Source organism: Triturus cristatus, chromosome 3_2 (genome assembly GCF_964204655.1).
Source record: "Triturus cristatus chromosome 3_2, aTriCri1.1, whole genome shotgun sequence".
Taxonomy (NCBI): Eukaryota; Metazoa; Chordata; class Amphibia; order Caudata; family Salamandridae; genus Triturus; species Triturus cristatus.
In genome coordinates this window covers 1095254624-1095269802 of record NC_140584.1, presented here as the reverse complement: position 1 = coordinate 1095269802, position 15179 = coordinate 1095254624, and the positions used below count along the sequence as shown (strand labels likewise).

Here is a 15179-nt window from a genome sequence, read left to right as displayed (position 1 = left end):
GGACCAGTGTTTAAGATCACCACCAGGCACCACTAGGTTCTCCACTTTGTTGAGCTTGAGGCATGAAATTTGGATATTGATATCATGTAAGTATGAAGATCATGCAACACCACCAACAACCTGGAGGAAGGGTTAAAGAAGTTTGCTTTTACTCCACCAACTGTTGAGAAGACTGCGCTCCACCTCCGTCTCGCTTGCCCATACTCCTCGCATCTACCGAAGCAGAAGTGGAGGACGCTCCTTCTCCCACATCACAGCAAAGACCTGAAACAGCCTCCCCACGCAACTCCAGACATCACCTCACTTCTGGAATTCCGAATGGCCCCCAACCCCAGCTGTTCGAATAAGCCTCGTTGAACTGGCAGCGCCTGGATACCCTACTGGGTGATTAGTCGCTGTTTATAAATCCTAAATAATTGATTGACTCCTTGGGTGACACCTGAGCTACCTCCCCATCTCTTTTGGTGGCACCCAAAGCCTCCACTGAGAATGCCTTTGCTGTATAATGGTTGCTGTTCCTTACATATATGTTGATGGCAAAGATGTATGTGTGTGAATGACCTATAAATGTTACAGAATAAGACGCCTCCAGGTTCATGTGTATGCTACACTTTGCCCTGCTGCAGGAATAGGGAATTTCACCAAACAAGAACAATTTCACAAACAAGAATAAAGATATGCAACCTGTAATACGTGATAATAACAACACTTCAACTCAATTTAGAACATATAAATGGTGACTCTTTATTACTCCCCATTGTCTCCATTTCATAGTCCTTTTAATTGTATGCAGTAAACTCACCTGATTAGAGGATGCAGAAGTGCTAGAAAGGTCAAATGAAGAGTTACAATCAGTTTATAAAACTCTAAGTTGCTAAAAATATAAACTTGCACCACCTTCAATATATACAATTGAAGATGAGCAGCAATAAAACATGTTTTGTTATGTCACTCGCTATACGGGCTGACTATTGCCAAAAATCATATGTACTGGAAGACCAATCCAACAACGATGCTTACCCATGATAATGCCACTCCCCATGGCCTCCCAGACTCCACACTGGCATTCCTTAAAGGCATCTTACATGCCACAGCACGTCTGATCCAGGGCCTGGAGAAATATGATCACATCATGCCCATCCTGATGGACTCTCATTGGCTCTCCTTAACAGCCCACATCAACTTCAAAACCGGCTGCCTAATTTACAAAGCCATCACGACTTGCTCCCCAGCTTATCAGACAAGCTCTGCCTGAAAAACGCAACAGGCTTTTTCCAGCTTTGGATACGGGATCTAGAGAAGCATCGCTGTATCCATCAAGACCGCTACAACCTTCTCAGTTTAGGAAATAGTTGAAATCGCGACTCTTCACAATGCATTAACAGTCCACAAACCAGCGACCTTTTCTATCATGTGTTGAATTTAAGCTTGTCTATGACCCTGTATAGTACTCCACTGCCTTTGGCTAGATTTGCACTAAAGAACTGCAACATACATATATGCTAAATATTCAACTTACAATCTTTGGCAGATGTGTGGCTCATTGCGAGGAGCTACAACATAAACCATGCCACCTCATGCTCAGGTCTCTTGTCTTGACAAGAGCTCACTATAAAATGTTCTTTCATATCCACCAGGCAGTGACTCATCACCACAGAATGTCCAGACCCAAACTAGGAAGAATGTCTGGAATGTTCAACACCCTACCCCTTCCAAGACGGCATCTTACAACTTTACTGCAGATAACACCCTCGCTTTAAAAATGTGCTTCATGATCAATACACAGCAATTCTAAGGTTCACCAACCTTTTTATTACACCTGTGTCAAGATACAGTGACACTTAGATTTCATCAGTGTGCAACATCCATGATTCTAAATACCATTTTCACACCAGACCTGCTGAAGGAAAGAGCTGCTCCCGAGATGCCGCCATTTCAAAGCAAAGCCGAGAAGGGCCATGAGAATACCAATGGACCATTCCCAACTGGTAGAAGACCAAATCCTACGTCAGAACATATTTCGCCAGAGCACGGCTTTGCGTACTGGTGATGGGTGGCGTCAGAGTTAGGGCAAAAAATGACATGCCAGTGTTAAGATAAATTATTTTTTACCCCTAATGGTAAAGTTTTTGTAGCATAAGAGATTCACTTAACACCAGGGATTGTTGGAGCAGTAAACAATATTTAAACTGAGTGCTGTAGTACCGTGAAAAGCATACACTAAATGAAGCAACTGCACCCAGAAAAAATATCTAGCTGAACATTGGTAAAGACTTCTCTAAACTAATGTCTGCTTTGAAGGCTTCTTCTGAATTGGTGAAAGCCTTTTCTTATCTGAATGTCGCTTTAGGGTGCCAGGATTATAGTAGCTACAGGTGCTGCCTGCTTTATCCTCTCACACGCATGGACCGGGGAAATACTGGCAGTGCCACCTTTGCAGGACTGCAGAATTTTTTAAATATTCAACAGTGCAGTGCCTTACACATTTTTTATTTCTACACATTAGCAAACAAAATTATTTCTTCCTTATTTGCATTTGCCTTTCACTGGCATAATTATGCCAGAAATAACACAAAATACTCATCTATCAGCTTACAATCGAAGTTACATATTTTATCAATATTTTTCCTAGGTTTGTTAAAAAAAAATACATTTCCATACCCAGGTCCTATTAAAAATAAAGGAACCAACATGCTTCATCTGTGCGCCCCCTTTCCTTTTGCAAAGTAATGTCATGTCTTGGTCCTCTTTCTACTTCAGTGCTATAAAAATAGTCTGTTCTCCCTGGTTATTCTAAAAGAGATAAATGAGTAGACATTGCTAAGTTTGACCACCACAATCGGTCACCAGCTTTATAAAATATGCATAACTTGATAAAATGATTTAACTGTTTGCACCCATTTGGGGAAACAGACGGCAGCCTCAAAAGGGCGGGCGGAATGAAGATTGACAGATCTACAGCCAATAGGACATCTAGCGCTAGGCTAAACTGCATATTAAAGTACAATCCACCCCTCCGGTGTGAGGTATTAGTTATTCTGCTGTTATTTTCTGCACAAAGTAGTCCCAATGGAAGAGGTGGCTCATCATGTCTGACTGGCAGGAGTGGTGGCAGTCGCATGAGTGAGCTCCTGCTCCAAGTGCCAGTCTTTCCGCGGCACCCCAATGTGTGTCACCCCCTCTGCGAAAGGTTCCTCTGGGGGGCCAGTGTTGATTATATGCAGAATATTTCTCTTCTCTAGACCACAGTCTGGCTCCTCTTGGCCTTCAGGACCCTCCTGGCTTTCCAAGTCACACATCTGACCTTCACCAAACTCCAAAATAGTTGGGAGGTTGCCCTGCTTTGGACATCTCTTCTTCAGGCTGACCAGGAAGGGCTGTGGCAACGAGAAGATGTCCACGTTGTTGCCAAGATCAATCCAGGTCACACTTGGAAACTTCTTGAGGTCCTTGAGCATGTCCGTCAGCTCGCGCAGGATGGCTTTGGTAAGCCGGTTGCCGTTGAGCGCAAGTGTGGTCAGGTGAGGCAAGGCACTCAAGACGGGCAGAAGCTGGAGCAGCAACTCGTCCGTCATGTCTGTGAAGCAGAGCTCCACGTTCTCAATGTGCTCGGAGCTGTACTGGAGGTACGCGATCAAGCGGTCAAGATCCTTCATGGTAAGAGGAATTCCAGACAGATCCACGGCGTTGTTTCGAGGAGTCCCCACCAGGATGGCTTTTAAGCTGCAAAGAACAGAAAAAAAGTATTATTTCAAGGGATTGCATATGTCTCAATAGCATGCTTTATGAACTGGGAAATAGTGAGAGGAGATAATGTGAGGCTTTAATACCAGTCTACACATGCTAAAGTGAAATAAGGTAAAGCATACATGCTTCAAACTCCTATCAAGCTATAGGGCTGTTCTACTCTAGAGCCATGCTCCAGTATTACTTTGCCTATTTCATTTAATTAGATTGCATTGAGCTAGATTGATTCCATCAACATTTTACTTTTTTTCCAGAAGGTGATATATTCCGATTCGTTTACAGATAACAAAAGCTGGCCTCCACCTTGCTGGACACAAACTTCCTGTCACTCATAATAATCAAGCAACAATGTATCTGTAAGACGTTTTTACCAGATGAAGTATGAAACAAGCATTGGCAGATCCAATAGGTCTGGCATATAACAAAGTACCGCTTCAATTTCTTCAATTTTCTACCATTACGCAATTATGTTCATGCGATTTGAACATTCTAGTGCACTTGAAGGAAGCGGGTGTGCGAGGTCACAATAGGAAACAGAATTCATCCATTGTTGAGAGGGGGGCAGTTGTCTAGTGATTTCCTCATTTTCATTTAACCCCCGGTTGACAGTATCCAAAATGTGTATCCATTTGACTCGCACAAGTTGAGAATGTCTACTAGGCCACGACCTCTAGGCCCCAGAATGACCTTTTCGAGGACAAACCACCTTCCTTCAAGTGCACTACAATGTTCAAAATGCATGACCATAATTGTGTCACTACTATTGCGGCTCCTTTGTTTCCTATTGTTTTCCATCCGTGCCTCTTAGCGTATCTGTCGTATTCACTGCGAGGACCCTGTTAAGGCCCCCAGTATGGCATCAGCATAGTAATCCCAAATACCTACAGTTAGATTGTGCAGTTTCCCATTCAATGTCTGTAACCAATATTTTTTGGAATGTCATAAGTCACCCATAGTCTCTATCGTTTTGTTTTCACAATGATTTTGGTTACTCTGTCTCCAATTGTTTTCCATATACACTATTCAACATATATACTGAATACAATGTGTAGACTTTTATTAAGGCTCCTACAGCTGCACGCTCGTCAATATAGTAATTTGGAGTATGTTATAAACGGGAATTATTGCAACTGTTTCACAATGTTACCGACACCTGTGAACCTTCGTATGTGTTGTAATTTGCCACCCATTGTTCATGAGATAATCCGATTGAGCCATTTCATATTCTGAATGTTACAAGGTCACATATACGGGAATCTTTCTGATTTAATAACTTTGAGCTTCTTTTGGGATCCTTAAATCATTTCAAATTATGCCTAATAAGCCATTGTTGCCCTTCGGGGCTCCTGGTGCTTTTTTCCGTTACAGTCCTTATACGCGCACAGACGTTGAGGCTGAAAGCAGCTAGCGGCTGAGCCTCCGGTGTGACCGCGTGCATGCTTAACTTGGGTGTATTTCAGACATGGTTGCCAGTGCACTCGCACAAACGCGAGACGCTCCGGTTGCAAATGACTAAATCAAGGTATTTTTACATGTCCTTCTGGCTAGTCTTTCCTCTTCTCCACTATCCTGGGGTTTGTCATCCTTAGCTGTGATGTTTTGTATTTTTAAATATTTTTAAATCGGATTTTTGGACATTGAAGCACTGAGTTTACTATATTTATTTCAATCTTGGAAGTAAAGAGACCATATGAGTGAGTTGCCCACGCCATTGCCCTGGTTCACTTGTTTCCACAAGTGCCTTTTCTGTTTTTTAGCTGAATTCTTAATCCTAAATGTAAAATTCATTTTCAGCACATTCTTGCCCTGGACCCTGATGAGGTCCACACCTTCTTCCTTATTGGAGCTACCTAGCCCAATCCCAAGTTCGTCCCACGTGTAACTCTACAGTGGGTTCAAGGTGAGCCACTGCGCCACATTGTATTGTACTCGATATTACCCATCTTCTATAAGGGTTATTGAGTTATTGATTGGTGTCCTCGCCCCTCTTTCAGATTGCTCCTTTCCTGTCCTGAAGAAGACCCCACTGCAAGATTCCACTGGTCCTCTCTCCCTTCGGGGTCGAAACGTCAACATTTTTAACCCTATCGACCTGGACTGAAAAACACAGGCTACAGAAAGTGTATCTAATGACTTGTGGAAAATGTAATTAGAAAAAGGATCCTCAGTCAGTCGTTATCTGAAATCAGTGTTTACACTGTATATATTTTCACTTGAAATTCTTAGCCTTTTATTATCTACTCACGAGAACTCACTGTGGAGCATCTGTGTCACGTGAATTAATGTGTCTCGAAAGTGACTAATTAATATTCTATATATATAAATTTGTTACCGATGTCTTAAAATGTTTTGTAATTTGTGATATCGGGCACTAAGTGATACATATATCTGGTTTAACTTTACATGACTTGAATAGTTCCCGTTGAGACCAACTGTTTTTTGTACCAAACATACATTTACAAGCATGGTCAAAATTACAGTTGGAACAACAATATGCAACCCCTCCTAAGAAGCCTCACAAGGATTCGCCAATGCAAACCTTCTACCCCCAATCTTCCGTCGCTGGGGGGTAGGAGTAGGAAGGGGAAACAAACAGCAAAACCCTACAGTGCTCTGTTGTAATCCATGCAGCAACATTCCTCCATAAGGGTTTTAACAACATAATAGCAATATACCCCTAAGGGCCTACAGTCTTTGATATACATTTTTCACTATAAATAAGTTAGCCATGCTGCCTTTCTCGCAGTTTCTTCTAATAAAGCGATTAAACATAAGGCATCAAACATGACTTTTTCCAGTTAACTGATCAGGAATGCAGTCTTTGTCACCGTAGCGGACACTGGTGAACTGTGTAGAGCATAAGCTTTGCCACAAAGCAATAATCAAGCACACATGCGTAAAATTACAAAGATCTACAAAATTAAATTTGGCAAAGCAATACACAACTCCTAAATAATCCATCCTAAAATCTACTGGCTGCAACAGATACTTTTCACAGTAAACAGGTCCAGCCTACTGCCTTTGTTGTAACTTTTCATAGTAAACACATCAGGCCTATGGCATCTAACAAAATGTTTCCCAGTGAAGGGACTTATTAACTTTATCATTGGCATAACACACTTGCTCCTCCTGTACTGCACATCAGGCATACAATCATCAATACGTACAATAGTACAATTGTCAAAAATATGTGGAACCCTTCCCAAAAAGGGCTTATCTAGGAATATCACAACAGGAATCATCGACTCCAAAGGTTTGTCGAAGAGGGTCACTAACATCCTTGGTTACTATGGTTATCTCTGTGATTCCAAATAAAGAAATACCTGTCTTTAGGCTTTAACACAATGTAATGATATTCCCCCCCCTTATAGGTCTTTTTGGCAACAACATGTCAGGCCTACTGCCTTTGTCATAGTTTTTCATATGAAATAGATCAGTTCCATGGCATCTGACTTAATTTTTCCTTTAATCAGGCGTATAGTCTTCATCCTTGGCTCCTTTCCATGAAAAAACGCAGTCTATGCTGCACTATCAAGCCAGGCCTAAAAAATTAACACAAACCAGTCTGTTTTAAATACACCAGAAGACAGTGCATTTTATAAATAAACCTAAGGAACATGCCCTCATGTGCTGCAGACGAACCCGGTCCCAGATTAAACTTCCTTCGCACCATTTGTTTCTCCACTTGACCCTCCCTTCATTCACTAGCACTTTCTAGGACTGAGACCCTCACACATAAGGCACCTGCAGGCACATGCATCAACCACAAAACCGGTCGCAAACGGGCAGATTCTCAGAATCTGCCCCTTTGCGACCGGTATTTTTGCATTTGGGATGCATCATCCCAAATGCAAAAATCCCAATTTAAGGAATCTCAAAATAGCGATTCCTTAAATAGCGATTGCTTTTAAGGAATCCCTAATTGAGATTCCTTAAATGCAATGCATTAAAGTTTAAAAAATAGCGATTTCGCTACTAGCGGAAGAAAATTACCATGAAGCTGGACTTCATGGTAATTTGCTAAAACTTAGAAAAATGCACTTATTTGCATTTTTCTAAGTTTCATGTTGCACACACACATGCCCTTAGAGCATGTGTGTATGCAACATGTGTGCAGAATTCAAATACATGGGTGCAATAGGGTGTCATTTTGACACCCTTGCACACTAGAAATTGCGGGAGCAATTTGCGAGTACCTACTGGTACTCGCAAATTGCTCCCGCAATCTCCAATGCATTCCTATGGGCCTGGAGGTTTGATTAGTGGATAAATGATATTCATAGTTTCAGTTTGGATGGTGTAGGGGTATAAGGTGACTGCTTATAAATGAGAGTTAAGGTTTGGGGATTACATGTTGTTGGCGGGAGTCATGTGTTGACCAAGTTCAGAATCTATAGACAAGTACTGATACTAAATAATGGTGGGTTCTGAGTTGAAAAGGGGAGTACACTATAGGCACAATTTAGAACTGTGTGTGTTTATCTGGGCGTTTATGAGTTGACAAGGTTCTTAAATGATATTCATGTTTGAGGTTATATACTGTTGGTGTCTTGTTTATGAGTTGACAGGTGTAGAAATGGTTTTCAAGATTTTACATCAATCAATCAATCAATCAATCAATCAATCAATCAATCAGTAATCTTATAAAGCATGACTATTCACCCGTAAGGGTCTCAAGGCGCACAGGGGTGGAGGTGGGGGGTGGGTCTGCGTTTCAGTCGAAGAGCCAGGTCTTGAGGTCCTTTCTGAATTGCAGCAGTGATGGTGATTGCCTTAGGTGCAGAGCAAAGAGTTCCAGGTCTTCACAGTGAAGCAGGAGAAGGATCTTCCTCCAGCCGTGGTCTTGCGGATCCGTGTGAGTGTGGCCAGAGCCAGTTGGCCGGGGCGGAGTGGAGATGTCTGGTGGGAGTGTAGAAGGCAAGGCGGTGGTTGAGGTATGCAGATCCGGCATTGTAGGTGTGCTTGAGAAGCTTGAAAGTGACTCTTTTGTTGACAGGTAGCCAATGGAGGTCTCTCAGGTGGCCGATGATGTGGTTGCGGTGTGGGATGCTCACAATGTGTCTGGCGGAGGCAGACACATCCAAGTTGCCCACATCGAGGACATGTGACTGCAGCTGTGGTATAAGACCCATTAATACTGCTGGGTGTCAGGTAAGCCCTGTGCCGGAAATACGTAGTAATCAGTTGTACCTGGCATGAGGAGGAATGGTGGATATGTTCTCTAGGATCCTACTCCAGTTCGAATCGGTAAGTTGTAATTCCAAATTAGTCTCCCATCGCACCCTCAGGTCCGTCAGGCCAGCAAGATTGTTAGTACATTTGGCTTTGTATATTTTAGGCATGTAACCGCTTTAAAGCGAGTCGTTAAATTACAAAGCAGTTGACAGCCTTTACGCAGCATGGGTTCTGACTCTACAGCTCCCCAGTGGTTTCTGATCGCAGCCATGATTGCCTGATGCAGTAAGAATTTGCCACCGGGAACATCGAATTCCACAGCCAAGTACTCAAAGGAATGTTTTCTCCATCCCGGTAAATATCTCCCACCTGAGTTACCTTGTAGGCTTCCCAACCCGCTATCCCACCCAATGGCCCCCCATGGGCCACTACCTCTAGTTACTACAGCGGTAAGTCTGGCGAGTAAGGTGCTTGGGTACCAGTTCGCTGTAGGCAGCATCGCAGGCTATGTTGCACCTGCAGGTGTTCCAAAGAGGCAACGGGCAGGCGGCTCTGACAAGCCAAGTGGACCAGCATTAGGTCCCTCAGGTCGGGAAGCAAACCAGCAGCCCCCTCCTCTGGTTGCATCTTACTATAGATCCACCGGTTAAATCACTGCAGCTGTGCCACTAAATAATATACCTCTAGGTCCGGGGTCGCCATCTCTCTCTCCGTCACAGGACGACACCCCCCAAACCAGCTCCAAAAGCAATGATTCCAAGTCTCGGAACTGCAGGCGAGGGACAAGCAGGGACAGTGTGGAAAATAAATAAATAAAGCAGTCTCGTGAGTGCTACCCTCTTGGTCTCTGCTATTCTAGCAGCAACAGATAAATGTTATGGCGTCCAGAAGTTGACACTAGACTGAAGCGCTCCAACAGCCGCCCCAGTATTACCAGCTAAAAGGTCCAGGTGGTCATGAAACACTTAGCTCCTAAATATTTCAGGCAGTACACATTCCAGGTGAGGCTGTGTAGGTCTGTAACCCTCAAAAAAGCCCAAGGGTACAAGAATATTTAATATTGTTCTGTCTCAAGGCTTGGGATCTTGCCTCAGGCACACAGTGGAAATCCTGAGATAAAAATATGAAAGTTAAAAGACGGAAACAATAAGGTTTAAGAGCTAACAGCTAAAAAATAGTTTTCTTTTTGCATCACAAAGAGAGGAGAGGGTAAAAGAAGCACATGTATATTTATCTAGGACGGTTGAACAAGGTGGTGCAAGAAAAAAGAAACTAAGGGGGCGATGACGATGTCAGGTAGGAATCTCCTCGACCATGTCGGAACACTTCTGACCGACTCGGTCTGTTTACAATCCACTCGACCGAATACGATGTTTGCGGTCTGATTTTTAACCACACAATCTTTCCGAATTGGATCCGACAGGCTCTCAGAGAATTTGTGTCGGTCGAAGCTGCATCGTACAGCTCTATGGACAGCGTTTCCGACCAAGCGATTACAATGTCAGTTTCCAACAGCCATTCTGAGCCGGCCTGTCTGACATGAAAAGGCTGTTGAAAACTGATTTTGGGGGCCCTTAGCAGGCCCCCTTCATCCTGCGGCCTCCAGTTGGGGCCTGAGGGGGTACCTAAGGGACCCTACTGTAAAACCCTGCACTGTATGCGACAGGGTGCAGAGTTTTCTGCACACACCACATTTCCCAATAGGAGCCAGTGTTGTCGGGTGTGACACTGTCTCACATTGCAATCAATGGGACTCCGACCGAACAGTGTTTGGTCGCATCATAATCGGTCGGGCGGATCTGCCAAACCACAAGTGTTCGGTTCCAATTCCTAGATGGAGTCGAGGGGAAAGTTTCTGCATGACATCGTAATCTGCCCCTAAATGTTCAATAAAAGGTGCACTGGAGAAAGCAGTGAAGCACCAATGGAACAATGAATAAATGGAGCGGAGGGGAAGAGGTGACAAAAGGAGGAGGCTGGAGGTAAACCCTTGATTAAAAATATCAAACATACAAATTGGAAAACATTTCTACAATACTACGCCTCGAACTAAAAAAAAAGAAATTTTTCACAGATATTCATTACCTCATATTTGGACTTTAAACAAAAAACATCACAAGTGTGCTAAGGTCTGTCAGACTGACATGCAACATTAAGAAAGGTGGTACAAAATGAAAGATTTAAAGACAGCATGTAAGGTGTTAGTAAAAAGAAAGCTGATATAGCTCCAGGCATAAAAGTTTCCGGCAACTTTGTAAAATTTACATCAATTTTTTTGTATAATTAGTAATTATTTAACCCAATGCCCCACCCCTCAGAAAAACTGGATCTTTTTGGGACCAGCCTGCACAATCAAGCAGTATCTCTGGATTTGCCCAACATTTGCTTGGTCAGTTCTGGGTTTCGTTACATTCTTTCTCAAATATGTGCATTAATCTTCTAAAAAGACAAGACTTCCTTGTAACCAGCACATACATTTTCTACAACAATGGTTTCAAACCTCTGGTCCATGGACCGTAGGGGCCCATGACGCCTACTCGGGGAGTCCGTGACTGTTTAGAAAAATGAAATACCATCAACAGATTGATAATGTACATATAAAAAAGCAAAACTGAACATTTTGAAAAGCTTTGTAAATTAGAAGACATTTTAAATTAGAGGCTAAAAATTAGGTTGGTCTCCTTAGCCCGATTTGTAGGAGCAGCACACGTGCAGCAAACAGTAGTATGTACAAGTGGTGGCCTCAATTGTTATGTGATTCCAAAAACTAGAGCATAATTAGGAGCAAAAAGATAAACTGAGATGCCAGTTATTCTAGAGTCTTTCAAATTTAGAAATAAATCCAAGTTTTGAAAAGTTCCAACATTCCCATCAAAATGTATGAATTTGTATATATTTTGTTTGTGAATTAAAGAAAATATTTCATAATTAGTGCATTGGTTTGATGTGTACTCCTTTATCTCGATATATATATATTTTGAGGTTCAAATCGTAGAAACAGCTCAGGCGGGGGTCCCCATCTTTGAATAGTGGTTCAGAACGGGGCCACAAATATCAAAAGGTTAAGAAACACGGGTCTAAAAAATGAAAACAAACAGCAGGTCCCACGGCGAAAGAAACTGGTGGAAATGTAGTAATTTCACCAACGGGTACAGCGTCGTGGTAACCGTGCAGATAAGGCCCCACAGCAGAAAGTTAGCGAGGGCTATAGGAACCGATACGTTTTCATAGATGTCTAGAAATTCGCAAAAAATTCTCAAAATTGTGAAAAGAGGGCACATTTCTGGTATTTTTATTTAATATTATGCAGTGGAATTGTTTCATTACAAAAAAAATATAAGAGCACGGAAACAAAAATAGGTCTAGTCCTGGTATGTGACTGAGCTGCACTCATTGATAAAGTTGTACAACAAACGTTGTATACCGTGTTTGTTATTCAAGTATACATTTCTCCTCAAATTATTGAAATAAAAAGGACCATGCTTCCCTTGAGCAAAAAAATTGCCTCAGTGATTTAAATCCCACAAAGCAATTCTGACTGTCCCTGCCCAATGTGCTTTGGATGAGAATCGGTTGATAGTCTTGCTAATACCATGCTCGGAAGGTGAAGAGAGCATACTACACAAGCTGACCACTAGAGGTCGCTAGCATAGAATAGAAATTAGTGACGGGAGGTTACATTGACCCAGGGTTCATGCAATAGATGCAAACTCGATTATCACTCAGGTCCTATATTTATTTATTGATTAGCTGGTCAGATTACATTATACCATTGACCCTTTTCTATCCTCCAATTTTGGAAAACCATCTCAAGGGACAGGGTTTGTACTTAACATTAGTTCAACTGGGAAGCATTGAAAGGCCAAAGAAGCCATACCTAAATCTAATAAGCAATTTACTCTTAAACGAGGTGTTCCGTGTTCGTGTTACATAACCTCCAGCCAGATCACAGATCACAGTTTAATTTACAATCAATATCCCCTAATGAAGGACCGTGAGCTGTGCACACTGCACGCATCGATGGGGCTTCTGGGAGAGCAGAGTGATGAACTGGTGGCCTCTGTGGCTTCGAGGTCTCTTTAATCCGACATCTAGCCTCCATCTTGTTAGGGTTCATCAGCAGCATTAAATTACAATCGATCTGGGACATGTCAAATCTGCCTAGGAGAAGATACTCTTTTGGTGTGATACGTGAGCTACACAATGAGAGGTGACACATCTCTGAATTTTACGATGCCAAAGATTCTCGAAAAGTTTTTTTTTAATAGAAAACATGGGAACACTATAACAAGTGCATAAACCTGTATATAATTTTATTACAGTCTAGTTGTGATCTCACTGCCCGCCTGTAAGAAAATGACAACGCTACTTCACTTTAATAAGTCATTACAGTTGAGTTGTGTCAATGCCTCTGCCGGAGACAGAGACCCGGTGACAGAAGGCAGATCACGGAGCAGAATCACAAGTGTCAGCTCCACAGGACTATTCTACCCAGAACATGGAGTCAATAGATGATAAGGGGATATTTCAGTCGCTCTGTTTTTTTTACACTGCTTGCTGGAGGTCATTACAAGAAAGCAAGAGTGGATCCGCAACGCGTTTTGAGCTACGGTTGCTTTTGTAAGGGAGTCCCATTATAAGGGCTTGCAGGATACAAGGGAGTTACTTGACTTTATAAAGGAATTCCAAGTTGACGTGCAATATAAATGTGATGTACCTTCGGGGATATTGTATTTATTCTCTGTCTAGTACCAGGCTCGTTTTCTTGTTTCAAAGACTGCTGCGTCTTGAGGCATTTACTGTTCCAACTAACCCCCAAGCCCCTGCGCTCCTCATTAATATATTCCTTAACAGCAACGTAGCATTTTCCTTTGTTTACACTCAACTTCTAAACAATCACACTTCCGTTGACTCTCGCAAGTGTTCTAGCATGATGTGACCCCAGAATCAAGGCTCAAGGAGGTGTGTCGGCGTCACTGGGGAACACTGCCCTTTGAGCTTCAATTTTCCCCCCCCATCAGCCAAGGCCAAAACCATAATCTACACCTGATATCGCTACAGGCGTAACTTTCAGAGAAGCAAAGCAGCTCTCAAAAATGTCCCATAATCACAGACGTGTCCTGCCCTCTTCTTCTGATGCAGCAGAAGCTCCGCAGTAACAAAGCCAGAGGTACCTAGTGCCAAAACAAGCACTGGCAGAGCAAATGAGCCTGGGCTGCATTGGGTGAATGTGTTCCTTGCAGTGGCCATTCACCACCGGTCCTTAAACTTTTTACTGGTGCAGAATTCGGTTGATCCGTGGCTTTACGCTTGATTCTGCACCCCTATGTGTGAAACCCACTTTCACCCACCACAATTCAGCACCCTGAGCTTACAATGAGGGCAACAGAAACACCGAGCACGAGGCACACGACTGAGATGTGACCCCAGCAAAGGCCAGAAGAGCCTCACCCGCAGCAGAGCACCCTGGGAAGCATCAGAGACGCGCTGCCCCACGCACAGCCCCCAGTGTGACACTGGCCAGCCCCAACAAGGGCACCCCGTAATATCGGGATGCCGTCCTCCCTGCCTCCTGGGCTCGAACCTGCCTCCCTTCACCTCTGCATTCGCTGATTTCTTTTTGAAACAAACAGAGCAGAAGCACAAGCCGCTCACGCAGGATTGAGAGACTTCCTGCTGACACACTCTGCTCTAACTAAGAAAGCCATGTCATGATATCAAAGGAATCATTCTTCTACACGCTTTAGATTCCATTCCATGAGTTTGTGTTTTTGTATCTGGATGCAGGCAGGAGCCCGCCCCAGTGGGTCAGTAAGGCTGTTACACTGTCCAAGCAAAACTGTCAGTCAGCTCTTGAAAACGCCTACACACCCCCTCCAACAACACAAAGGCGGCCACTTAACTTCCGCAAAAGCACTCCGGATGCAGCGATTTGAATATATTATGATTATTTTCGATGCAAACAGTTTTCAGTTCAAATGTGCTAATCATTTAGTAGATGGGAGACCAGGCGGCAAATTGATATGGAGAAAGCCAACCCCAGGGCACTGTACTTTTCCAGTGGCCCCCCAAATAGAAAATCGGTAGCACCTGCCTGGCACTGCCTGTAAACAAGTCATCTCTCATGCTGCACGCACTGGAAAACACTGGCATTCTTCACTAAAGCCGGGCATTTCCTCGCTACAAGTCAAACACAAGACTGCATCAGATAGCTCGCCACCCACCCTCTCCTATCCGGCTTCCGTAAGTCCAACACG

The 15179-nt window shown here is 43.2% G+C and overlaps 1 protein-coding gene across 2 annotated transcripts in view; it reads right to left on the bottom strand.

Moving 5' to 3' along the window:
* Window positions 1-719: 719 nt before the first annotated feature.
* The window catches only part of LRRC75A (leucine rich repeat containing 75A), a 1049113-nt gene continuing 1034653 nt past the window's right edge, over window positions 720-15179 (bottom strand). For both annotated transcript variants that reach the window (XM_085649873.1, XM_085649872.1), the window contains one exon: window positions 720-3723. In XM_085649873.1, the coding sequence (XP_085505999.1) occupies window positions 3087-3723 (637 nt within the window). In that variant the 3' untranslated portion in view covers window positions 720-3086. The remainder of the gene's footprint in view (window positions 3724-15179) is intronic.